Source organism: Haplochromis burtoni, unplaced genomic scaffold, assembly GCF_018398535.1.
Source record: "Haplochromis burtoni strain Fernald_Lab_line unplaced genomic scaffold, NCSU_Asbu1 Contig_211, whole genome shotgun sequence".
In the NCBI taxonomy this organism is placed as follows: Eukaryota; Metazoa; Chordata; class Actinopteri; order Cichliformes; family Cichlidae; genus Haplochromis; species Haplochromis burtoni.
Genome location: NW_024582572.1, coordinates 111,808 through 139,570, shown reverse-complemented (window position 1 = coordinate 139,570; position 27,763 = coordinate 111,808). Strand labels below are relative to the sequence as shown.

At 39.9% G+C, this 27,763-nt stretch overlaps 2 protein-coding genes across 4 annotated transcripts in view; one reads left to right on the top strand and one right to left on the bottom strand.

Moving 5' to 3' along the window:
• Positions 1 to 6,583, top strand: part of LOC102294886 (G-protein coupled receptor 37-like 1) — an 8,547-nt gene extending 1,964 nt beyond the window's left edge. The window contains exons 2-4 of the mRNA XM_005936563.3: positions 1,386 to 1,694; positions 2,226 to 2,594; positions 2,817 to 6,583. Coding sequence (XP_005936625.1) covers positions 1,386 to 1,694; positions 2,226 to 2,594; positions 2,817 to 2,990 — 852 coding nt within the window. The 3' untranslated portion in view covers positions 2,991 to 6,583. The remainder of the gene's footprint in view (positions 1 to 1,385; positions 1,695 to 2,225; positions 2,595 to 2,816) is intronic.
• An 8,129-nt stretch (positions 6,584 to 14,712) lies between these two features.
• Positions 14,713 to 25,528, bottom strand: LOC102295188 (ADP-ribosylation factor-like protein 8A). Of its 3 annotated transcripts, XM_005936566.3 has the most exons (7): positions 25,099 to 25,526; positions 23,684 to 23,764; positions 22,860 to 22,933; positions 21,892 to 21,985; positions 21,477 to 21,544; positions 21,090 to 21,160; positions 14,713 to 19,568 (listed from the first exon to the last, which is right to left on the bottom strand). In XM_005936566.3, the coding sequence occupies exons 1-7, from the start codon at positions 25,219 to 25,221 to the stop codon at positions 19,516 to 19,518; spliced, it is 564 nt and encodes a 187-aa protein (XP_005936628.1). In that variant the 5' UTR covers positions 25,222 to 25,526; the 3' UTR covers positions 14,713 to 19,515. The 3 variants fall into 3 exon arrangements, with proteins under 3 accessions (XP_005936628.1, XP_042082342.1, XP_042082343.1); XM_042226408.1 differs by lacking the exon at positions 14,713 to 19,568 and having other exon boundaries at positions 19,575 to 21,160; positions 25,099 to 25,528; XM_042226409.1 differs by lacking the exons at positions 14,713 to 19,568; positions 21,477 to 21,544 and having other exon boundaries at positions 19,575 to 21,160; positions 25,099 to 25,528.
• Between the last annotated feature and the right edge of the window lie 2,235 nt (positions 25,529 to 27,763).

The following is a 27,763-nucleotide window of genomic DNA, read 5'->3' as shown; positions in this document are numbered from 1 at the left end:
CATTCTACTTTTAAATACTCTAGGAACAACAAGTAGGCCTGCAGAGCGAGAGCGAAGTGCTCTAATAGGGTGATATGGTACTACAAGCTCATTAAGATAAGATGGGGCCTGATTATTTAAGACCTTGTGAGTGATTCATGTTTTTATGTTATTTTGTTACTGATTGTCCAAAATGTAAGTCTGTTACTAGATTAGTTTACTGGCAGCTTTATTAGTAAACTAATTAAAGATGGTGCTGCAGGACAGCCAGACTGAAATGTGCTCGCTGGCTCTTTGAAACACCCAAACAACTGCATATTACATATATTACACTACTAGAGTATCAGTTTTTTGGTCCATCACACAGAAAATGGTTGGAATGGTCATAGGAAACAGTGTGGTTAAGATTTGCTCTACAACTTCCTGCTACAGCTTGCAGTTAAACAAAAACAACTTGGAGATGAAAATGCGTTTGTATGATTAAGTGCCTTCCTATGGCCGACACTGCCGGCTCTTTGTCCATCGTCTATAGAATCAAGCAGCTTTGGAGGTACTGATTGCTGTTGTAGGTACACTCATTGTTCAAATCTATGCTACTCACATCACAGAGGCACAGAGATGCCATTGTGTTTCCATCCGACACTCACATTTATATCTATGGACAGTTTAACATCACCAATTGACCCCAATAACTGCATGTCTTTGGACTGTGGGAGGAAGCCAGAGTACCCGAAGAGAACCACCGCAAACACGGGGAGAACATGCAAACTACACACAGATATATGAACTGTTAATACATTATGATATATTAACAGTATAACATTAACAAAAAGACTATTTTGTATAGAAGCATATGGGAAAACAATCCTCAGCTGTCTTACACTTTGACCTCAGTAAACATTTTCCATATGACTTAATGGGGTCTATTGACAATTCCAGGGTGACTAAATAAAACAGAATACTGATGCTGTTCATTATGATCAGTGTTAGATTTAGAAGAGATGATCTGTTGGTTATGCTCCATGAGAAGTCATTAGCCACTGAGCCTGTCCTCTGTTTCAACATTAGGCCCAGTTAGCTTGTTTGCAAAGCACCAGGATGGAGACAATCAAAACGCTCAGCTTGAGGCTTCATAGCCTATTGGTGATGTCATAGTAACCATGCCTCTCATCATATATATTTATGATATGGACTTGAACATGTGACATACTGAATCTTTTTCATCAGGTGAGCTACGTGAGATAAGGTAATAGACTGATTTCAGAAATAGCAACATGAACTCAATAAAAGAGGATTTAGCAGTTTTACTGTAAACTGTTTAACTTTTACTTTTTGGCACAGTTTCCTTCTCTGATGAGAATGGCCACATTGACTTACTGCTGCTGTTACCCTCCTCTTCCCTGCAGGTTGTGTCTCTGGGCATCACCTCCTTCACTTTGTGTGCTCTGGGTATCGATCGCTTCCACGCTGCCACCTCGTCCTCCCAGCCAAAGGCTCGGCGGGTGGAGCGCTGTCGCTCAGTGCTGATGAAGATGGTGCTGGTGTGGCTCTCAGCTCTGCTGCTGTCCAGCCCTGAAATCTTCCTATGGCAGCTCAGCCAGGCCGTGTCTCCATCCACCGGCCGGCTGGTCGACTCTTGCACCATTACGCCCTCCTCTCCTCTGTCCCTCTACCTGCCTGATTCCCTTCACTCCCTGCTGCTCAGGTATCACCAGGTGAGACCAAAGCAGACGCACGCACTGAACTGACCAACACATAGTATCCGTGTGTTGATTAGGTGACATGGAACATGTAAATCTGGACTTAGATCTTATATAATGGTGCTTCTCCCTTTAACTGGTGGCCGTCCACATGTTGTGTACACTAGCACTGAAGAAATGGACACCAGTTGGACACTGTCAAAAGAGCACCAGTAGGAGCTCAAATGAAAGTAAAAAAAATGAAGCATTTCTGTTTGTTTTCTGGTTTATTGAATTAATGAGTAAGGATTTAGTAAGGACAGAGATATCATGGGTTTGTCTCAGAGGAGCAGCTTCATCACACAGGTTGGCTCAGAGGTCATAAATGAAACCACATTTAGTTTTCTGTCCAGAACATTTTAGGTAAAAGCAGAAAGATCTGAGTTCCTGAAAGGGCAATTTAGCTGTGGAGAAAAGCTGTTGTGGCTTTTTTTTGCCCAGACAAAAGCAGAATGTTCCCAAAGTTCTCCTCCTTCAGCTCTTACTGTTTTGACCTCTGTGCTTCAGGGTCGTATGTGGTGGTGTTTTGGCTGCTACTTCTGCCTCCCTGTCCTCTTCACCATCCTTTGCCAAATGGCCACCCGGAATGTCAACAGCGACTCCAGCGCCACCCAAAAGCAGCGTAACCTCGACGAACGCTCCAACCAGAAGCGTCAACAACACCAAACCTTGGAGCGACAGCTGAACTGCACTCTACTAGCTCTAGCTGTTGTGTATGGCGTGTGTGCTCTCCCCGAGCATGTCTGCAACATCACGCTGGCCTACACGCACATCACCGTCTCCGAAGACACTGCCACCATGCTGGTGCTGTTACATCACTTCCTGTTGTTCTTCAAGTCATCAGTGACGCCGGTGCTGCTGCTGTGCCTGTGTAAGGTAGGTTGCCACTGAGCTATACGGTGTTTTCTCAAAGACGTCTGTACAGCTGAAGCCTTTTTCCAAGCAGAGAATTCACCACCTGCTGTCCATTACCCATTTAGAGAAATGGCAGATGGTTGAAAAGGTTGAATTCCTTGCATATTGGTCCTCTGGAGTATTGTGTTTGATTTTGTGCGTATAGTTGTCACTTACCAAAGCTGTGCACCGTCTGCATTTCAGGCTCTTGGCCAAGCCTTTATGGACTGCTGCTGCTGCTGCTGTCAGGAGTGTCAGCCAACCGGAGCCCAAGGCTCTCCAGGACCTCCCCAGGTCAAACTCAAGGGGGCCAATGAGACGTCCATCTTCTTTGATAAGGCTAAAGACACGTCAGCCATTTTGTCCATCTCTAGCTAGAGCAACAAGTCTGTCTCTGACTGTAGATCATCTCTTCTTCTCTTAGTCTTTCCTCCTTTGCTCCTTTCTACAACATTACCTGTATACCCATCGTCTCCTTCTACACGTTCTTTCCATTTTTCCCTATTTTGAAAATATTTTTCAACTTTCTGTCTGTTCTCTTCTCTTCTACCGGAATATCGTTTGTATGATACTCCCATGTGGACTCAGAGTTACCCCCTTCAGCTTCCTGTCAGTGCAGGAAGTAATGTTTAATCTGTAGCAAGATTAGAAGAAGATGGTGTACTTGCACAACCAGTTGTTATAAATGCAGGAGCCTGTTTCAGGACTCTGAAAGAACTCATCTCTCTGGCCTCCTGCTGCACAATATATGGAAATGTCTTGAAAGTCTTCCTTGGTTACGCTCCTTAGATCGATGCTGTGAGGCTCGAGTTCGTTGTGTTTTTTTGGAACATTAATTTAAACTCATTTATATGCAACATTAGTTTGGTGCAAAGCATAGAAGTTTCCTGCTGTCATAAGAGGTGAACTGGGCTGAGCATAAATTTGAAATTATGACATTTTAATATATGCTTAAATATAAAATGAAAAACTTCTGGAACTGATTGAACTGAAACATTTCATTGACACAGACCAGCCCGAAACAGCTTCACATTAGTTAAACAAATGTTGCTGTTGAGGCAGAAATAATCCTGTGAAATCCTTTCCTGTAAAATGGGATACAAGTTACCCTGGTCACTGCATTTTACTTTTTCTTTATCAACAGTTTCCGGCTATGAACTAGTTCGTGTTTGCATGTTAGTTTCTCCAGTGGAAAAATAATGCTAATGTACAGAGGGTTAACTTTAGCTTCCCAAATTTAATTTAGAGTGCACTCACACCTGCACTTTTTAATGCAGTTAAATCTGATTCTCAATATGAATTATCTGGGTGTGACTACAGTGATGAACAAACACAACAAGGACCTTTACAGGTGGTTTTATCCTGGTCCCAAACAAACTTTGGAACAGTTCGTTTATGGGTGGGATGATGAGCGGCTCATATTCACATAACTTTGCTCTTTGTGTACAGAGTAAGTGTTTAAAAATGCTTTTAGAAATGTTTGAACGTTTCAACCAAAAGTAAATAAGTTTAGACCTTAAAACTATTTTTCTTTGAAAACCAGAAAATTCCAAGAACTTTGATGGAAATCAATGGAAATTCCTAAAAGTTGACAACAAACATTTACCATTTATCTTGAGAGTTTTTGCTTCTACATTTTTGCATCATCTACAATTTAAAGAAAGGGTTCAGGTTAGATTATTTCTGCCTCCAGTGCAGTGCTGCCTTTCAGCAATGTTTGCAGCATCTGTTCAGCAACAACCAGGGAAGAATTTTATTGAACTGTGCAGCTCATATATGCATAATATGCACTTGTGGAAGGAAAATCAGGATGTGTTTAAAGTTATTTCTATGGGTTCTGTTTTGGGAAAGGATGTGGTGCTTCGTGAGGCCACAAACCCACCCTGAAGCAATAAGATGAAGAAAGTGGTGAAACGAGGAGGATATCTGAAGAGTTTTTGAACAGGACTCTCACCCTCTCAATACTGAGGTGCTCTGTTTGTACAGGAGGTTCCGCTGTGTAGTTTTAAGAGATGTAATCTGTATTTAACACAGTGCTTTCACTCAGACCGTCAATCTCAAACAACTAGGACAAAAGAAGAAAGAGAACCATGAATGTAGCTTATTTTTAATGCTAGATGTGTAACTAATTACATATTTGTATGGCAGTAAATGAGTTATTAGTTTTTTGTATGTCACAAGAATGCATTTGTAATATTTGATGTCACCATGATGAATTTCTGACCATTGGCTCAGCAGATGGTGCCTTATTGTTTCCCTGCCCAGAGCCCTGACTGTAAAAGCCCTTTTCCACTAATACCCAGTCGACTCGACTCGGTTTTTGGTTATTTTCCATTACAATTGGGTACTCCCTAGTGTGTGTAGGGTCTGTATAGCAATGCAGTCCCGTGATGACACTTGGATGTGAAACAAACAGGGTGTTGGGGCGATGGTATACCTGCTGCTCAGTTTAAAAGTTGTTGTCAGACTCCGGGACCATGGTGTTGTTTTCTGTGGAGCCGTTTCCCTCGTTGCTGGGTTTCAAAAATGGCTGGGTTTCACTCTCGTGACTCGCTGAGTGATGGCATTGACTAGCCAATTGGTGGGGTATAGTCTGTTGACATCACGTTTTTTGGATTGGACTTGGAACGGCAGCCAAGTAGATACTAAAAAATACCTGGTACCTGTTAATACCACACGCCAGGGGAAACCCTAAACACCGAGTTAAACTGAACAGAGCAGATCCGTACTAGTGGAAAAGGGCTCTAAGTGCCAGTAAAAACTAGTCATACTAACTTTGCAAAATGTTGACTGCCTTATTTTAAGATTTGCAGAACAGCCTTTAAACAAGTGCTTTTTAGTCACTATTTCAAATCTGCAAATTAAACCTGGAGGGAAAAAAAGATCTGCTCTGCTACAACTCACAATTGTTGACACCGATGATGTTAATCAAGTTGACTTTGTGGTAACAAGGTCTAATATGTGGTAAAAAGATGTTACTACACATTTGATATGGAAGAAATTACCATGGCCGCACAGATGAGTTGGAGAGTCATTGAAACCTTGTAGGAAGAAGTATAAAGAAGTATACTACACTCTGCTTGGGTCTAAATGACGTAAAGTTGTCTTCAGATACAGAGTGGGAGAAGCTCTACATGCCACTTTGTGTCTGTGATTTCATGGACTCATGTGTCCATGTCTGTAACAGAGTATAACTCCGTCTGTGGAGTGCAGCTAGGCAGGTGGTGATAATGTTTTGACTCCTCAGTAGTATGACTGCTATTAGATTGGTACCAAAACTATGTTACAGAGAGTTTCGAACTCAACATTTAAATTGCTAAAAGCTGACAGTTTGTTTCAATACCTCGGTCCAAGCTCTGGAATTTGATATTTGGTGCCATAATTTTGTGTTATCTGTTAGAACAGAAGAGAAATGTGGATGAACATTAGAAACAAAGGTAGAAACTGTTGCACCACATCAAAAATTGAAATGATAAAGTTTGATAAAGTGAAAGATTAAATACCATTTATACTTCTTTCTTTTTGGTCTTTTCCATGTCGTCGTGCTACTGATGAGCAGTTGTTGGAGTCGTGTTTTTTTGATAAATGAAAAAGAAAGTTTTGGATTCACCAAGGGTTGGCTAAGCAACGAGAGGATGATGAAATTCAGCTGCATCCAGGAGTTTAAACGTTACCGTGGTCGTTTCAAGAAATTATTTGAGTTGTACTTTATGTTTGTTAGAGAGAATCTAAATCTACACTTAGTTTGTTCTTGTGATGCCATCAAATGGAGACTGGAATCCTTTCACAATAAGCAACTTTACCAGTAGAAACTCACAGGTTTGCTTCCTGCAGCCACCTGCATGTAAATTAGAATTTCTTCTGGAAATTTCTCTGTATCATTGCAGGGTCTTTAACTTACAATATAAAGCTCCTTGAGGTGACTGTTGTCGTGATTTGGTGTTATATAAATAAAACTGAATTGAAAAATTCCTCAAGTCTGTTTCATGAATCTGTAAAATACAACTTTACCAACAGCAGGTGGAACAACAGTTATGCTACAAGAGTTTATCTCTCACAGTTTGTTTGAACTTTTGAATCCGTGCAGCTGGAAAGCAAAGTCTGGTAATTTAGCCAGTGCTTTTTAAATATGTCACACTATAGGAAACAGACTAAAACACCACCTGGTGGGTGCTGCAGGTTTCTTTTTGGAGTGACAGCACCACCACTTGTTCTTTCATAGACTCATTCTTCATGTTGCAAAAATAAATGTGATTTTCCATATTGACTTCAGTTCATTTGACATAATATATCTAACCAAAACCACAAAAATGTAAACTTTAAACTGCTGTAGATTGTGTTTTATATCAGCGGTCCCCAACCTCCGGGCCTCGGACCGGTACCGGTCTGTGAGTCGTTTGGTGCCGGGCCGCGAGAGATGAGGCTCAGGTGTGAAATGTAGTTTTCAGGGTTTTTATCTGTTTCCAGCGTTATTTTGTTATCGTTTACTTGGTTTTCCTGGGTCTTTTCACTGTGTTATGAATAAATTTTCTTTTTTTCGGTACCGGTACTAGTTTTATTTTGTTGTATTTATCCGCGACACCTTAAAGGCCGGTCCGTGAAAATATTGTCGGGCATAAACCGGTCCGTGGCGCAAAAAAGGTTGGAGACCGCTGTTTTATATTATACAAGGTTTGCTGTCCCGTAAACTCAATAAGATGAGGCATAGAGCAATTAAATAAGTGTGAACACACTGGAGAAACTGTAAGATCTGGGAACAAGTGGAAAGACAACATTACTGCTGACAGGGCAACAAAGCTTTTAAAACAGGACTTTACAAAATACAAATGTACTGTTCTTCCCCTGCTGTATGTTGCAGGACCTTCCTGAGAAGGTCCTGAGAACTACAACTATAAGGTCCTGAGAAGATTAAAAAGAGAGAGGTAGTTTCCAGAGCCTCGTCCAGCAGCTGAAAATCCATCTTGTTGTTTCCACAGTTGTCAGAAAGCCTGTTTGAGGTCCTTCTCACTTCCCTTTTTAACCGTGTCCTTTTTCTTGCAACATGCTGTTGGTTTCACAGACTCTGACTGGTCGAGGTGTTTTTTCGTGATGCTAAATTTCAGAAACATCAACTTACATGTAATATTCACAGGTCTGTTGAAGATCACGGCTGTAGAATTCTTAAATTTAGCGTTCAGTCAGTGAACCTGTTTTTCATTCTTGTTGGGATTCAACAGCTGTTTTAAAATTTCAACACTGAAAAAACTCAAGTCCTTCCAAGTTTAGGATTTTCTTTTAACTAAACATTAAAATTTATACAATGTGAAGCAAATAAAAGCAACAAATCCCATATATGCGCTGTAACAGCCAAATAATCAAGTAAAAAGTGAAATGACTCATCACTTTAGCTCAAATTAGTAATACATTTATGTATGTGTCAAATCATTTATGCATTCTTTGATTGGTTTTCATAGAAAATCTTCGTATTTTGGTAAATATAAATGAATGAAACAGGTATGAATTTCACTCTGTGGAGAATTTAAAGGTCCTAATTGTAGCTTCTTGGTTCCTCTCTGAGTTCTTGGTTTGAGGGTTTCATTAAAGCTTTTAAAGCATTTGTCCAACATGCTGTTTTAAATGGAGTACAGGGATCCTCTCTCTGAGAAGAGTCTAATAGTGAGGAGGATTTTCCTTCAGCAGAGCCGCTGCTGCTCTGCATGTCAATGACCTCACTACTGTCCTGTCTCCATGGGATACAAGCCCAAATTCTCCCTCACACACACACACACACACACACACACACACACACACACACACACACACACACACACACACACTTCTGTTAATCTCGAAACTCAAACTTTTGTAATCTGTGTGAGCGTCTTTCCTGCCCTGTCTTTGCCTGGTTACTCCGAGCAACCAATGAAGGTTATTTAAAAATGTAAACGTCCTGTAGACGGACAAACGGACACAAAGACGGAGGATAAAACCCCACCAAAATAGGCTATATGTAAGGGCACACATCATCCATAGTGATCTAATCAACCCAACTTCATTACAAAAGAAGCTGTAATTTTTAAAATATGTTTTGTTTTTTCAAAGCTTCTTAAAGTTGGATTAAATATTGGCTGTGAACTCTATTTAACATGTAAAGGGGGAATGCTTCTAAAAAAATAAGAGTTCATCACATGTATGTGTAAATTACAAAACTGTCGATTAGGATCGTAAGCACCCAATCCAGCTTTCTGAGTCAGGACTGCACCATATCTGATCCAATAAAAAAGGAGACTTGAGGTGCTGAACTTTATGTAATTTGGTACGTTTATGTAATTTGAGCACCTCTAAAATCTGCTTATGAATCGTGGATGAAAGAGTGGAACGAGGTGGAGAAACAGGGAGAGTGAGAGAGAGACTGAGTCAGAGTTGGAGGAACAGAGTGTTTCAGGAGGCTGGAGATGTTGTTCTCATTAGCAGTGATGAGAGCTCGCCCCTGTGATCCAAACTGGTGAACAAACCGCCTCTGTTCACTAATGAACGCACACACAGGGGCGACTAGACCTCCATTGGTCATGCGAAAGTGTCACTGGGACAGACTGGATGGGAACCAACTACTGGCTGCAGTTGCATAACAGGAAGGTCACAGGTTCGAGCCCCACATCGGTAGTCGAGGTTGGTGCGTCTTTACTGCTACATTTCTAAATGCAGTTTATAGCCTCTTTTTCTTTTATATGATTAAACTAAAGTTTGGGATTTCATGACGGTAACCTCATGTTCACAGATTTAGTTGTAATGTAAAAACTTTTCTGTTGTTTTAGCAGCACAATGGTGGACAAGCCGAGACAATAATACTCTTACATGTGTATTATGATTAGCCTGCCATCAGTTTAATAACTGTTAGTATTTTTCAAAGAAAGCACAGAAAAACAAACAAACTAGGATTAGCAGTAAAATGTAAAGATTATGTCATTATAAATAATACATCTTTGGGTTTTGGAAGAATTAACACAAAACATAAGTAAATAAATACGAGTGGAAAAGAATATCTAAGACTTTTACAACTTTTTTTTTTTTTAACATTTAATGACATTAGCACCCATCCGACAAATACCGATTTCTGCACATCTTCATGAGGTAATCTGGTTTTTGATCATAAATTATCTTTTTTGCCAATGCTTATCTTCTGTTTGTATTATGTGTCATAATAGTAATGCTAACAATTACTATGATCATTTATTATTTCGAAGGTGCTTGAGAAGGTTGTGGCAGCACAGTTAATTGATTACTTAGAGACTAATCAGCTCATTCATCCAATGCAGTTCGGTTTTAGACCAAAATTTTCCACAGAAATGGCAAATTGCTATTTTGTTGAAAATATTAAGTGTAATCTGGATAATGGTAATGTTGTGGGTGCAGTGTTCCTTGACCTAAAAAAGGCTTTTGACACTGTCAGCCATGACATACTTCTTTCCGAGTTGATAAAATTTGACTTTTCAAAGCAGGCAGTTGATTGGTTTGAGTCCCATCTTCACAAAAGAGAGCAGTGTGTGAGGGTTGATAAAGAAAAGTCGTCCATGTTGGAAAACAGAATGAGTTTTCCCCAAGGATCTGTTCTTGTCCCATTGCTGTTTAGTTTGTTTATAAATGATTTGCCTGCCAGTTGTCCAAAAGCTAACTGCCAACTTTGTGCAGATGATGCAGTTATACCGTACCAGCTAAGTCACCTGGCGAGGCAGCAGACACCTTAACGCAGGGGTAGGCAACTCCAGGCCTCGAGTGCCGGTGTCCTGGAGGTTTTAGATGTGTCCTTGATCCATCACAGCTGATTTAAAGGGCTAAATGACTCGCATTTCTTGAAGTTCTCCAGAGGCCTGGTAATAAACTAATCATTTGATTCAGGTGTGTTGACCCACGGTGAGCTCTAAAACCTGCAGGACACCGGCCCTCGAGGCCTGGAGTTGCCTACCCCTGCTTAACGGCACATCTAAATGAGTCAACTAGTCATCTTATTTGCATATTCTCTCATTTTTCATATTGATGACAGTTTGGACCCAAGCAGCACCATCTACAATTCAGCCTGTGGTGTCCTTATATAACCAATCTTTAAAAATAATGGATAAAATAAAATGTATCGTTTGATTGTAAGCCCAACAAGGGACAATTGTTGAAAATTAGCAATAGCTATAAACTTATGTGCGTTACATCAGTTCATGTTTTGTACTTGGACTATGTTAAACTGCACTGTCCCTTTAAAATAAATGAATTCAAATTCAAACTGCTTTAAACACAGATCCTAAGGATAAAACTCATCGGGAGACCTTGACCCCACAAATCATGTCAACACACCCTACTGTACAGTGTTAAAAAACTATGGCTAGTTTCCTTCTTTATAACAGCTGTGGGATGTTTCCTGTATCACACTCATCTGGATGATGGTGTTGGGAATTACTTCTCTTTGGTTGCCAGATGTTGAGATGCAGAGTTTTAGCAGATCAGTGTCTGCTGGGCTCAGCTCCACCAAACTGGACCTCTCAACTGTGCTAGCACTGTTGGGGCCTTTATGCACGCAACCTCATACACACACGCGCACACGCGCACGCACACACGCACACACACACCTGGTACTTTATATCTTAATATTTAGTCTTCTAATCCAAAAACACAGGCTCCCATTAGCTTGGCCACATTTACTTTAAATGAATCCAAACCAAAACAACAAAATTCATCAGTCCATTGAAGGCGTCTAATCTTGTGGTGTCAGAAAAGATGCTACTGTGTTTGGTGAGCATAAAATTATTTACAAAGTAAAAAACTAAGCAGATGTTTGACACTAGTAACGCAGGGTTAAAAATGGTCCAAAGCATTATTAAAACCTGGAAGGATGCAGTGAACCATCACATGCCAGAATCTTCAGTAAACATGATCACTTAAACGTTTGAGGAAAATCAGACGATAACAAATCAACAGTAGAACTCACAGCTCTGTCTCAAAGTGAAAACAAAAGCATTTTCACACATAATGTGACAAAGAATGGCTAATGATAAAAAAAAAAATGGCTTCGACTTGTCAGAAAGACTGAACTCTGGAGTAATTCAGAAGGGTCACCAGGTCTGATGATTTACTCTCTTCCAGAGTGATGTGCATCCTTGGATAAGAAGAAGAAACACTGATGAAGTGATGCATCTATCACAGCTAGTAAGATATCAGTGTTTTTACACAGTGACTGGCCACCAGTCGACAGAGTAACCGTAACCCTGCTGACAATCTTTGAGACGCGCTGCAGAAGCTTGAAGCAGTGATCTGACCCCTGCTATTATCAATACAAGCTCTCAGTGAAAAATGAAAGAAACACTGGAGAGAATTAAATATTGTGACATTGCATGAGCTTATTTAAACAATGCCAACATGAATGCATGCCAATAAAATATCAATGCTTTTTTTTCTGGCCCAGCAGTGTATACGGCTTATGATAAAGCTCTGAGCCCTCACAGTGGACCTTTTAAACAGCATAAACATAAGTGTTTGCAGCAGAATTCAGAAGCTCCACATGATAGGACAAATGTTCATTATTGGTCACTAATCACTCTCAGGTATTGAGCTGACTCATAAATTTAGAGTTTTGGAAACAAACATAAAAAATGCTCGATCGGTTTGGTGCATGCAACATGAAAAGGTTTCTCTGTCGTCCTCATTACTTTGCATCTGAAAAGGCAACCTCGCGCTCCCCGTGTGAAATCCACTGATATGGAGAACTTCTCTGGAAAAGTGTGTGTGAATCTTGGCCCTCTTATCGCCAAGATGAGGCCGAGTGAATGAAGAGCAACAAGTGTGTATGTGTGAGGATGTGTGCGTGCATTTGTGTGTCTTCGAGTCCAAGCTCAATGAACACAAACTAATCTGACCTGAATGTCTCATGCGCACACACACACACACACACACACACACACACACACACACACACACACACACACACACACACACACAGAAAACCAGGAGCACAATGTTGGTTTTGTTCTGTGGGAAAACTGATGAGGAAAGGAGTTAAGAGGAGGAGGGGAATACCGTTGCCATGGCTACAAGGACGGGGTCCCCGATGGAGAGCTGGGTTGACTCTCACTGGAAACAAATACATCCACACACACACACACACACACACACTGGTGGGACCACCTTGTACTGCAGACAGGAAACTGTGAGGCCTGCTTCTTTGTCGATTGGTATAAAAGTAGTTACACGCACACACACACACGCACACTTCACACTATGAAAGAGAAGTTTTGCCCACTTGTCGACAAGTAACTCAGAGAAAAAAATGGAGGGAGGGTCTGCGGAGAGAGGAATGGATGGATGCAGAGAAGGAGAAATGAGGATAAGGTTAGACTTAGTTGGGAGTTTTTATCAGTGCGATCACGTCACAACCAAATGACCAAATGACCAGCGTTTTCCTTTTTTCCCTTTCAGCTTCTTTTCTTCTGCTTTTTTTGTCCGTCTGCTTTTGAATCGCTGAGAAAACGGAGCTCCACACTGCTTTTTCTCTCCTCTAAACTGTCACTTACCCACCAAAATAAAACCCTGAATGGTAAGAGAGTTGCTGGCGTGATGCAACCATACATTCCTCGGGAGGCCGTGCTGGAGGGATTCAACATGCTTCAAACTAAGAGCTTTGTTGAATGTCCATCCATCATACAATAATTTATAAAATGAACTTCATGTTCAAACTAGAGCTGGAACCCATAATCTCGCAAGGAAAGTGTTTATTTAGGACAATGAGCATAGACGTCTATAAAACTGTCTGCAACCAGGGGAGTCGCCCTCTGCTGGCCATCACAGAGAATGCAGGGTTAAGGATAGAAAGCAAGTTTAAGGCACTTCCTCGTTGGCTTCATTTTTCCAACCCAGATGTTTTATGTTGTCTGCGCTCTTAACACAGGAATTTTCTACATAAGATATTTAGGAATGCATCTGCTCTAATGGGAAAGCTAGCGTTAGCTGTCATTAGTCCACTGAAAGTCAAGTGAGTGACTTTCAGTTAGTTTCGATCATTCAAAACTAAAGTAAAAAAGAGAGAAAAATAAAGATGTTTAACTTCTTAGTTTGCCATTGACAGCAGCTATTTACCAGTAAAATTCCCTTTATTGCCCTCTTATTAAACAGTAAGTGGCGTCACCTAGTGGCAGTAGAGGGTACTACAACAAACCTACAAAACATCTTCTGGCAGTTACACCATTTCACATTTTTCCTCTGAATTAATCATTAATGTCTTTTTAATCATTAATCACCTTAACTGCTATAAATCTCCGATACCTCCAGTATGTCAGCCCTGTAATGTGTTGGGAATTATAATGAGTGTTGACCACAAGTCATTTATTTTATCGTGGGAACTGTCTCAGTGTACAAATACAGCAGCAGATACATTTCACATCAGTTGTGCCAACATCTGCTGTCTGACTGCTGTTTTCGGTTGTTTCTCTGTGGTCTGCAGCCTCAGAGCAGCTCACAGCCTTCAGCCTCACTGCAATCATGCTTGTCATAGAGCAGCTGAGCTCAGCTGCTGCTGCTCAAGTGACAAATTAGTCTGAATTTGACCCGAAAGCTGACCTAACACACACACACACACACACACACACACACACACACACACACACACACACACACACACACACACACTTTAGACACATTAACTGACATGACACACTGCCCCCTGCTGTCTCATCAGTAATACTGCAGCTCAATTTCACATCGATTTTCCATCAGATATACTGGTTTCTTCCAACATGTCACAGACAATACTGCTCCCTGATTGGCTCAGTCAGTTCTGAATTTGACAGTTTGTTTATAGTCTGAAGCTCTCAGTCAAGTGTGTAGTAAAAGTTTTTTAATTTTACAGTTACGCCGTATTTTGTACCTGTTTAGGCTAATAAATAATTACAAAATAAAGAAAAAAGTAATGCTCCCCTTAAAGCTCGATATTTAATTACCTTCGCTCAGACAATGTCTGATTGTACTGTGAGCAAACTCAAGGCAGACCTAGAGGATTACTTACTCTATGGATACTTATTTATAGTTGGATCTATCTATCTACAAACAAATATAATAAAATGTGGTTAAAAAAAGAAGTAATGTATCACTTTTCGCCATAGTTTTTAATTTTTAATAGTATCATACACAAGCATGTTTCTATTAAAACACATTATATCAACTTAATTAACCAATAATGTACAAACAGGTTCAAAATGACAGGCTGTCTCACTGTGATCATCCTGCATGTGCAAACTGACACACAAAACAACAGAATCAGCAGCATGAGCACAAAGAATCCAGTCAGCATCAGAGCAGAGACGCTTCGCGTTTTGTTCTTTAGAGTCGGCTTCACTTAAAACCAAAACCTTAGGGCATCGCTGAATTTTAGTTTACTTTGTTTTGGTATGTTTCTCTTTCTTGAAGGTTGCAATGTCAACTCTTAAAGTGGTTGAAGTGGTGTGAAAGCTGTTTCACTTATAATAAATTCAATAAGTTGCAAAAAAAATGTAAAATTATAAACCTGATGAAGAGGATTTGCAGTACTGGGTGCACACGTATCTGCAGTAATTTTTGAAAGATTAACAAAAAGCTTGGTTTGAAAAGTGCAACACTGTTACTATTTACATGTTTTAGGGTGTGGATTTTTCAGGTTTTTGCTGCTGATTTATGCAAAAATCTTGACAGCTTTCTGAACGCAAGCGCACAGGATGACCATGAAACATTTTACAACACATCCTGCACAATTGTTTTGCACATGCAGGATCACTGGTCTTCACTAGATTATCTGCCATATATAAAAAAAAAACAAAAAAAAGCAAAAATCAGGTCAAACTTTCTATCCCAGTGACCATATTCCAGTGTATTCACCTGTAGGAAAAGCACTGCAAGCTTTGTGTGATTCTCCTCAGTCATAAAAACACAATATTTAAGCACATGTCAATACTTTATTGCACTGTTTTACCTTCATCTCCCCTTGTGCACTTGCATTACTTTTCTGACGGTAATACTCAAGTTGACACACTGGATTAAGGCCATTTTATGGTAAAGTTACACCAGAATATGCATTTACATCATCAGGTCTCACAGATATATAATTCCTGTCCTTAGCATGCAAACAGAAGAGGCCAGAGCCAATCAGAGCAGACCTGCAGGGGGATTTCAAGTTTCACACATTCAGAATAACAAGGACAAAAAAGAACCAACAGCTGTTGTTGAATGGTGCTGATCTGTCTTAATGGACTCTTGGCAGGCTGGTAAACTAGTCAAAGTGGCTGGTGAATGTCAGAGTTTACGAGCCGAGGTGGAACTGAAACGATGAATCTCCACTGCTCAGGTATAGACTGTCCATTTTCCCAAATAAAAAGTAAAAGACGGAGAGACTCTACTGTAAATTCCCCTCTGCAGATAAGTCTGTCTGATGGCTCCAATAACTAAACCAAAAAAAAAGAAGAAAAGACTTTGCTGGCTTGATAGATCTCGAGTGGACAAAGTCAGAAACTGTTGTCTGGTTCAGAAAACACCAGAACCTGAAACCTGGAGCAGCTGGAGAGCAAACAGAGCTTTCTGAGGCTGAGGGAGATTCAGTTTTCTCTTTTCTAGCGCTGGTTGTGCTTACTATTGGTTGGTTATGAAAATGCTGCACCTACTGGGGCTGCCAGCTCACGAACACAGCTCCTTCAGATCGCTGGCTCTGGGCGGTTGTTAAGAAATAAGCAGCTTTTCACTGTCGGGATAAAGAAGGCCAAACTGCAGATTTAGCGATACCACTGATTATAATATCTGTATAACTTTAACCTCACATGCTTCTAAGTTTTGCACGGAGTTGCTCGGATTTCAACTTCAAAGGGCTGCACTGTCTCAAGCCTCCAGTGCGGAGCGCTTAGCTAATTTTCTCAGGGCTTTTGAACAGAGTTGCTAAAAACTAGAGTTCAGTCGTAGTTTTTTGGCGTGGGAGCATGCATCTTGCACCCTCTGACATTCAATCTCGATTTCCTGAGTCGGCATTTTTAAGAGTTCAGTGTCATACGTCTACCAAGCAAACCTCTCGGAAGCATACGTGATCCGTGATCTGTGGAGTTCCTTGGAAGCACAATCTTTTATTGTTGGAACTTCCATTCTAGAGATTTTCAGCTGGGCCAACAGCATTCTTAACAATCACCATTTAAGGTGATATTTAAGACTGTAAATTGAATATTTTGAATTAAAACTGATGTTTTCGACGAATCAAGCACTTTTAAGAGAACCACTTGACCTCCTGTGACTGCACTGCTACAAGAGGTGTTGAGATTAGTTTGTGTTGCTGGTTGTTAGCAGGGTATCTAAAAAAAAGGTTTGGCTGGATTTCCAAGAAAATGTTAGCAAAGTGGGCTGTTTGAATCCTGTTTTTTTTTTCCAATTTCAACAATATTTACCGATCTATTTGTTTGTGTCACAGGAACACAGGCTTTACCTAAAATCTTAAGGCAGACTAACCTTATTCGTCGCGACAGTGTAAAGCAGTCTGACCACATTTAAGCAAAGCAACCAAATTACAGAACAAACACGTAATGCTTCTTCCTTTTCCTGTCTGATTGGCTGCTGCCAGGACCAGGATGTCATGTGATCCAACAGGAGTTGACCAAAATGAAATCCAAATGAGACAAACGGGTGACGTGGCATGCCTAAACAATGTTAATGTTAAGCGTGTTCCAGTGCTACGTTATGGAAACCATTTTGGGAGAGAGGCCTTCCAACCACCTTCTGTGACCTGACATAATTATATGATAACTTGTCAACACTGTGCCTCGGCACCTAAAGGTTCAACATTAGCCTGCAGGTCAAGTCCAGCTAACTGAGCACCAACTGAACATATAAATATAAATTACACAAATAAGAGTAAAGTGATATCTGTGTAGCATCATTTTGATACCAGCAACACCCAAAAGAAAGTCCTCTTGTTGTTTTCAATATATACACAAACGTTTGCTGTAGAGAGTTTATGTAGACGCTCACGGCTCCCAAGTGTCAAAAGAAACGATGTGTGCATTTATGTGTGCATGATTTGTAGAAAACGCATCAATTTCAAGACTTAATATGCAAAGCTATGACCAAAAAGACACAAATATAACTATGCAAGTAAATGTGAAAGACTCATTTCCAAAACGTGTGATCCAAACTTGGAAATAAAGAGTAAACTGAATTTTTAACTTTCTTAACCAGGTCCTGATTTTAGTTCATTTGTATAATGACTTAATTCTAATTATGAACAGGATATTAAAAAAGTGAACAGGAATATTGTTTGGATTTTAAAATAATAAAAACTGGCAATTATGTCCAGTTTCTGCTGAAAACTTTAGTTCTTTATGTTCATTCGATGGAATTTGATCATTTTCAGACCTTTCTGTGCACAAAATGACAAATAATTTTTTATCCATATTTGCAGTCAGATGAACAAATATGGGCGATACTTATGATGCCATCTTGTGGTGATTACAAATAACACGTTGTCAAATCTGATGTGAGGTATTAATAAGGTGAATAAATATGTGTATAAAAACTTGTAAATTGATCAGCTTCAAAATAAAAATCTGACACGTGAGGGTTTCTCCAAGTCAAGCAAACTACACGGTTTCATTTTGGCCAACATGATGTGATAGCTGCATGTAATCACATGACCCCCGCTGTCCAATCAGCAGACATTTCAGAGCAGTAAACACTAGTCTAGTTAGACAACCATATTCGACTTATGAAGTAAAAAAAAAAACGACAATAAAAAAAAAAGAAGCAAAAAAACAAATAGAAAATAAAAAGCTTATTACAGAGATATGAACATAAACACTTCTTCAGTTAAAGTACCATTTCCTTAAGTCTGGACAGATCAGGTTATGTCACAATAAGATTATTAACATTATTCTCATTATTAATATCTTACAAAAAACAAAATTAACAGTGCAATAAAAAGGTATTTAACTCCTCACTCCGCAAGAGAGAGAGAGGAGACGGCGAGGGGCGGGGCTTGGTGACCAGGAAGGACAGAACGAAGGTAACATCCAAAAGAAAAGAAAGGGAACAGAGAGGGAATACGGTGGAGGAGCAGTTTGCAACAGACGAAGGAGGAAGAAGAGGAGGTTCTCAGGATTATATGAAGGATGGAAGATATGGAGGTAGAACGGGAAAATGGGAGAAAGACGAGAAGAAATAAATGATTTGTGGTGATGGCATTTGGAGGGGGCTGAAAAGGCTCATGGGAAATCTTTAGGAAAGATGCACACAACAGCCGCTCATTAACCAGCTAATAATGCTTAACATGTGTCTTTATGGCCATTAATCGAAAATAACAGCTTCTCCTGATCATTAAGACTAAAAATGGCTGAAAAACATTTGATCGTTTAAAATCAGGTAATGATGGCGGCTGTTGTGCGAATCTGTAAAGATGCACAGATACCACTTTTCCTGCTGTCAGTCGTCTTTTACCATGCAATCATGCACAGTACTTACAGGTTTTAATGTGTCTGCCTTCATACATGAACAATACAGGTCGGTTCTCTACATAATGCTTCTTTGAATAATGCTTTGAAGAACCAGAAATGGACCGTCTAGATCCTTCTGCAGATGCAGGCAAGCAGCCCAAAGTTTGCTTATTGAAACAAAATGGTTGTTTGTTTGGGCCATTTTGGGCTTGTGCTGATTTTGGCTGCATCAGTGCACACGGGGAAATTCTGTAGCCGTGGCTTTGCTTTGGTTTCTTATGTGTTCAACCTGCTATGATACTTCATCAAAAAACAAAGAGGTATCAGTGCATCCAAAGGTGTAGAGGGATCAGGTAACTGGGGTTAGGCGGTATTAAGAGGGGTAGATGACAGAGAGGATAGCTGGGGGGTATTGGGGTAGGTGGGCTTGGCCTGTACTGTTGGGAATGTGTCATTTCTCAGGAACTCCTCTTAGTCCTGGAGTGTTGGATCAACCACTGAAGAGTGATGTCTGCAGAGAGAGATGTGACGTCAGCATTGCATAGAGGCGCGTGAACAGAAATCAGAGAAGAAAAGAAAGTAAAGAGCAACTTTCAGTTTTAGCTCTTGGCTTGAAGCTCGTTTCTTTAACAAGTTTTATATGTGTAAACACTAATTGAAAACCGTGTACCCTTCAGGCTGGCCATGATGTAAGCTCAGACTGTTGATGGCTCAGCTCTTCTAAGCTGACAAATCTCATATACAGAGTGAGCTGGTTAAGCTGCTCCAGCCGGCCCACAGCTGCTCATCTGCAAGCCACTTTACATCCCCAGTTCCTCCATTCAGGCTGTTGCCAGAAAGGGTGTGGATGTCCCATAAATGAGCCATACTGGTAAAAATAAATGACTGTGGATGGGACCATCAACCTTCTTTTGATTATAATGGTGTTTAATCTGAAGTTAAAGGTGAAACTTTGTACTGAATATGGTAATGTGCAAATATATATTATATTTGATTATAATATATTGGAGTCTTTGAACGCCTACAGCCTGAAGTCACCAGTCGCTTTCTTCCTACATGTGTTTTCTTTTGTTGTTCTGACTCCACCTTAGCCTGATAAACAGACTCATCATCAACTGCTATATCATTGACAAAACGAGTAAGAAATAATTGGTTTCATGATACTTCTCAGCACTTGATGTTTCGTAGTTAATAACTGAGATGTAAAAACTTGTGTCAGACATATTACAGGGATGCTAATGGGACTGTGAGAAATAAGGTCCCCAATGTGCTTTCATAAGAAGTCAAAGCTTTCTTTTTCTCACATTCACACAGTTGAGATGGGCTCCAGTGGCCCCGCGACCCTGAACTGGATAAATGTGAGAGAAGGGATTGATGGATGGATAAAATAAATATGAAAATCTATAATTAATATATTATATTCATTAATACTGACAGTTTTTCTATTCTTTTTTGGTAATAATTGTCTATACAAACTCTTTCATAGTGCTTTTGTTCAATAGCCCGACAGCACTATGAAAGCAACTGCAACATCCTTTGATGTCCACATAAATTCTTGTTAAATGATGAATGAAATTTACTCGTTCATTTAAAGTGACAAAATCAAACCATTTTTTAACAGCTTACCATCACAACCTATTGTTTCTGTGGTTTACGCATGCATAGCACGTGTCTTAATGGAAACCAAAGTTAAGGATCTGCTATCTGTGTTCTGAACAAACCTCTTGTCTCTGTGGTCTCATTAATGTTTCTCAGGGATTTCACTGCGTCCAGAGACAAAAGTTATCAGCCAAACACGCGTACACGTGTTTGTGCAATTTAACAGACACTGAGTGTTTTGCTGGTTGACCTTTAGGTTTATGCTGGTTTTGACTTATTTGCCAGAAACTTCAATTTGGCATGGAAATGTAATGATGTGTTTGTTTTGTTTCCACAAAATAACAAAACTGTTCTGAACATAACTTTAGGGCTAATGCACAAAGAACATACGTTTTTTTAAATTTATGAGCATGTGTGTGTGTTTGTGTTGTACCAATGTTGTCTTTCTCTTTGCAGGAGATGGAGTAGCAGCAGATCTCTCTGTCCTGGATTGCCGACAGGTTCCTGATAAGAAACAAACACAAAGAAAAATGTATTCCACTCAGAAGGATTTTGAATTTAACTTTGTTTTTCGAGCTAGAATTCATCAAATATTGATGTATGGAAGTGTACAGAAACAGAAAAAAATATGTGACGTCAAAAGGTTGTTTTGCCTTGAGAAAAAAATGTTTGCTCACTGGATGTTTTTTAGGCATTCAGTGAAAAAAGTTAATTTTGGACACTGAGTGTGATGATACTACAGCCAATGCACCAAACGACTCCACAGGGGAACATCAGGTCTGAGTCAGAAGTGAGACTCAGCGTGTTGGCGTGGACTTACATCCTCTCTATGAGCTCCTTCTCATCCAAAGCTCCTGGTAGGTCTCTCTTATTCCCCAGAACCAAAACCTGGAGACGCAGGTGAAACAAAAATCAGCTGAACATATTGCAATATTTAATTTTACTTGTTAAATGGCAGCTGTAAACAGCAGACTACCTGCGTAAATAAGGAAAAGGCCTGAGCTTGATCTAAGTCAAACAGTTAACTCTGGTTATTTCTTAAATGTGCTCTCCCCTCATTTCCTCTAGTGGCTTGATAACTGCTCTTCTGTCTGTTTAGCTTCTGCTAGGTTCAGCTGGTTCCCATTTCATGTTGTGCATCAATGTCATGTGTCACTATCAGCTTTGTGTTTGTGTAAGTCGGGCTCAGTGGGAAAGCTCAGCTCTGCTTGGGTCAGTTGGGTTGTTGTTCTTACAGGAATCCCCTGCAGCTGCGGTTTGTCCAGCAGGTTGTGGAGTTCATTCTTGGAGGCTTCAATCTTCTCTGGGTCTGCTGCATCCACCATGTAACTGCAACAGGAAAAAACAAAAAGCAAGACAAAATTAAGTGGGAAGGTCGAGGGCTGAAAAATAGTCAACACAATATTGGGAGAAAAATTCTTGTTCCTCTAAGGTCCACTAGAGGAAAATCAAGGTCCAGAAAGAATAATTAGGAGCTTCAACTGATTCCAATGTCTGAAATGAGCCTCTTGACCATGTTTTGTTGTTTGTGCCTATAGCAGCCCTTAATGAAATTATTTGACATATATCATGACTTGATGTGAAGTTAAGAGTCTAAAAATCTGTTCAGCAGTAATTCTATTATTTCAATGATCTGCTAATAATACAGGACAGCGGGCATCTCAGGTATCTTTGTGTTAAATGTGACAGTTTATGTATTGCTTGCATTAGCTGTTAACTAAGAACGCCATCGTCTCATCTAAACACGGTCACTAAAACACTCCAAAATGACAAAGGACTAATTGCTAAGACTGTCCATGGTTAATATACAGTATATGGAAAACCTGTGTAAAAAGTCATCAACTTGACAAATAAAATTTGCTTAACTTCACATTTTAAGATATCAAGGTTGATGAAAATGTTTGGGAGCCTTTCAGTATCACTGTTACTGCATCTCAGCTGCATTTGCAAACCAACGTTGGTGCTTCTTGTTACATAAATCTGACCCACATTCACTGCAGCGCTGTCACATCTCAACAACACAACTGGGTTAATATGAGAATCCTGCATTTCTAAAGATCAGTTTCAAGGGTTTTTCTAACATGTGTTCATTAATCTGACCACTCATACCCACAGCAGTTTTACAGCTCAGGGCTTGCACTTTTTATTTTTACATTTAGGTTCTATAGTCAGGAATATCTCAGTTAATGAAATCAGGACTTACACGATAGCGCTGACTCCTCGACAGTAACGCTCCCACATGCTCCTGAACCGAGGCTGACCGCCGATGTCCCACAGCTACAAACACAAGGAAGAAGAAACTAAGTGAGAACTACAAATTTAATATAAACTACAAATTAAAAGGCAAAAGAAATAATATTGATAAAAAAGTAAAAATAATACCAATATCATTATTTTTGTTAAAATTGCTGTTTTTAAAGGGTTACTGAAATAGCTGAGACACATATAGTGTATAACGCTAAGTACCAGAATGATTGCTATGATTTATAAATTGAGGACTTCAGTCCAAACTTCAGTCAGGAGAACAACTGAGATCATTCATCCAGGTTAGTCATTAATATACTGCAACAACATGGGAACAGAGCAGCTGCGAGAGAATTCAACATTAATGAATCAATGTTACGGAAGTGGAGGAAGCGCAGTTTTTGGCTTTCCCCATATTTCAAAAGTGCTTCATCTCTTTGCTATGACTGTCGCCCACCATAATTTGCAGATGATAATGGTTGTAGCCGCTGCGATACTTTCGACCAAAACAGGCGCAGCTTGATGACATCATCAACATGTGCTATCGCAATAGAGCGATATAGTCAAAATCTCTATCGTTGGCCAAATTTATATCGTTTCTATCGTATATAGTTTCTATCGCCCACCCCTACCCCCCCAACACAAACAACAAAAATCCCCAGCTGTTTTGTAACCCTTATAATGCTAAATACATGTTTTATGGATTATTGTTTCAAATTAATTTGAAAAAAAAAAAGAATCCACAAAGCACACATGACAAAGGCAGCAAACGGAGCTATCGACCTTGATGGTGACGTTGCCTTTAGTGATCTTCCTCATGTTGAATCCGACTGTGGGAATCATGTCTTCACTGAACTGACCAGACTGAAAAACACAAAGAAACGTACAGTTATACAAAGACTATATGATAAAAGGTGCAGAGAGTAACTCTGACATCATCCACTGGCTGGTAAAGTTCATTTGGAAAGTTTAGCTACTCACTTTGTGTGAATCAACCGTTCAGATAACCACAATATAAATAAGACTTTTGGAAAAGACAAAAACAATATTGAGTTCTCACTAAAATAAAACATACAGGAAGTATCCTAAGTGTTACTTTTGTATTTTAACACTTACTTTGAACCTATATATATATGAAAAATAAGGATATCCACAGCTCAGAGCCAGCTACAGCAGCATGGCCATTATAAAGTTTAATCATTTTCGTTGTTATGAAAACACCATTGAAGCTTGATTTTTGTTTTGATATGTTTTCAGTTATAGTTTCGTAGAAAGAAAATCTGAATCTGCAAAATATCAGCAGGTCACAGAAAAGTCTGAAATCATGAAGGCCAAAAAGTTGGCTTCCAAAAAGTTGAACCCCCCCCAAACAAACAAACAAACATAGCTAACACTAAACCTAAACAAAAACTACAGTGAAACTACATAGAACATCTATAAATTGTAAATATAAACTTAACAGAACATTGTTCTCCTAGTTTTTTTAAGGGAAAGACGAGCATTTATGGGAAAAAAGCATATTTTATAAAGCATCTTCAGACTCAAAGATAATAGAAGTGAAAACCTGTGCAGATCTAATATCGGTCACACAGAAAACTGATGGTGAATCAATAAAAGAATATGAGCCATAAGAATAATCAATAATAGTGTCAAAAATCAATAAAAGACAACCAAGGAAACCTCACTGAGTTAAGGACAATATATGTTAGTGGGTCACTCAATCATTAACTATGTTACTGGGCAGGACAGGAGGCTTATGAGGTATGACAGGGGGGTGACTAGTGTGTGACAGGGTAGGTCAGTGACATGAGCTGGGCAGGGTCGGGTTGGGCTGTTTGGGGGGGCGCCCATCATCACTAGACATGAAAGTCTCAACAGCGGCCCTGATAACAGGGCTAAGCATGACAGTCCAGTCCCAAAGGGTGGCCTTCACTTCTGTCCAAAGTCCACCGGTGCAAATGTAAAAGCAGTTGTCATAAATTATCGCTCGATCATGGGCTTCATGCGAAGCCTTAGCAGCTTCTATCACCGGGGGGGCATGAAGTCGGGCTGCAGCTCTGTGCAGAAACTGATTTAACAACCACCTTATCGACTCCTGTTGGAGTCACGCTGACCTCACCGCTGCAGGACAACAATGGATGCAACCAGATGCTAACTGACAGCTGGCACATCTGCTAGCAGTTAAAAATTAGCCTTACCGCTATCACATTAACGAAGGTCGTCTTCCCCGAGTACTGCAGCCCAACTAGGGTCAGTTCCATCTCCTCCTTCCAGAAGAGCGCCTTGAACCAGTCCAGCAGCTTGTTGATAAGGGCTATCATCTTTGTCTTCTGCTCCTAATGCTAATGCTAGCTGCGACTGATGCTGCTACGTCTTGATGGCTATGCTAGCTTGTTAGCTGGCTGGCTAACGCCCCGACAGTTCTGGTGTTTTGGAGGCTGACAGTCACTATGACAACCGCGGACGGCACCGGGAGAACCAAACACACCGGTAGGCTTAGCATGTACCGGGGCACGGGTTTAATCAATCGGTGTTTTCAGCCTCGGACGTCTGCTGTGGTGTTTACTAGCTACGCCTTTTACTCACGGCTATGTCAAATACGAAAGTAACGCAGCTCATCACATCCGGTGTGGCACCCTTCAAAATAAAACAGTACACAAAAAACGTATGTTCAAACCTTATATTAAACAAACGTTTAGCGTGGGCACGTATACATGTATACAAGAAGGTCTCTACAGTAAATAAAATTAAAGCTGTTTTAGTCTACAGTTTTAATTTTCATTAGGTACGTTTAAATTGTTAGTTAACGTGTTGGGGAGGGGGGGGGGGGTTAGGGGCAACTTCCTCTTTGGGTGGGGCTGATACATGAAGAAGAAAGCGAAGCAAAGAGGAGTCAGACGTATGTATGAGTGAAACACTGCCCTCCTTCGGCTGTTCACGCTAAAAAAATACAAAGTTTTTTTTCCTTTTTTCTGGTTTAAACTTCATAATAATAGAAGTTTATCATGTTAGAAAAACACACATTCTCATTTTAAAAAAGTTTGCTTTGCTATATAATTATTTAACTTGGAGCACTTTCTTTAAATGAATTCATAAAGGACTGACTCGGGAATGGCACCAGGGCCACCACTAGGGGACACCGTGAGGTGCGTCATTCGTGAAACACATTTGGCAGTAAAGGGAAGTAAATATTGTAATATCTTATCAATGACGAATAACGAGTCATTTCAGATCAAATTTTAAGGCACATCTCTAGAAATGACGTTCTGCAAACCAGATATATGTATTTTGTTGTTTATGTTTTTCTTATAGTTTTATGTGCCCTCGTGCCTTTACATTAACTTTCTATGTGCCCTGGCCTGGCCTGCTGACTCTACAGTGGCTGCTAAAAAAAAAAAAGCACATCCTAAGCACATCCTGAGAGTTCTCAGGAAGAAAACCCTGAGTCAAAAGCTGCTGACCTTTTACATCCCCTCTATAAAGAAGACTGTCGGCTGCTCTCTGCCCTCCCAGCAGGGCTTGTACACCTTTGCTGTCTCACGAAGGCCAAAAATGTTTAGAAGGACCCCTCGCATCCTCGATTTAACCTGTTTCATCTCTTGCCCTCTGGCAGCTGCTACGGGGCCATCTAATTAAGGACAACAGGTTTCAACAATTTTTTTTTATCTAAGATGTATAACAATGATGGGCCTCAGCAGACATCGATGATCCGTGTCTCTCTCTTCTTCTGACCTACCTCTCTGTCAGCTTCTCTCGTCCATCTCGCTCTCTCATTGCTCTGTGTTAAATCATATAAATATGATTTAATGTGTTTTGTGCAATAACTTTCACACAATGTACAAGTTATTGCACATTATGTGCGAGGACAGTCACCACTATGAAATAAATGTTTTTGTTTCTGGAATAATTAAAGCTAATATGAAGCACTTACTCACTGTGCATGTCTGCATTATTAGCAATTTTCTTTGCAATATTCACGCTATTGATAATTGATTGTGCAATAAATGCATTATTAGTAACACTTTAAACATTCATCTTTTGCACATTTACTGTTGAAATGATTGTATGTTTCCTTTCTTGCATGTGAAATCGTAGGCTCTTAGTTATAATTCCAGTAATATGAAGCCATTCATCTTAGAGGTCAACATGAACCTGGAATGGACCCGTGATTCAAGTCATAATGTAAAAATGAATTAGTCATAATTTTAATAAAGTGTTTCCCATTTACAGGCACTGAAAGTAGATGGGATGGGTCATGTTTTGCCTTGATTATGTCAAGTGCAGGACTTAAGGCTTTTAATTAAAATAATTGGACAAATAGTACACGTGGCAGAATCTGAAACCAGAATCACATTTTGTTAAAAGACCATTTTTTCTATAACAAACTTTGAACATCGGTCACGGCACAGATCATTGTTTCCAGGCAAAGCTGCCCCAGTTTCATGTCCATGACACAGAGGACCAGAAACAAGCACCAGCGCCCTGAATGTTTGATCTGCTTTCTGATGATTCACTTTGAACAGCTGGCAGCTGAAGGAATTTTGAATGCACAGCAACACCAACAAAAAATCATTTCTGATGTCAGGAGGTGCGCTGTTTGAACAGAAGAATGTTACATCTTTTAATATTTTTGCTCGAAGGGCTGAAGAAGCATTTTTCTTCAGCATACCACCCTCATCTCTGGACACAAGGGCCCTTACATGTTTACCTGCTGTCCAGATATTTCCATAGGGTGTACTTACTTATTCACAGGACTTTATTGGAAGCTTAAAACATAGAATTAAAATATTTAAACTTTCTGAAAAAAATGTAATGCAGAGCTGGTCGGCTGAATGTGTCCTTTAAAAATTGCTGAGTGAAAAA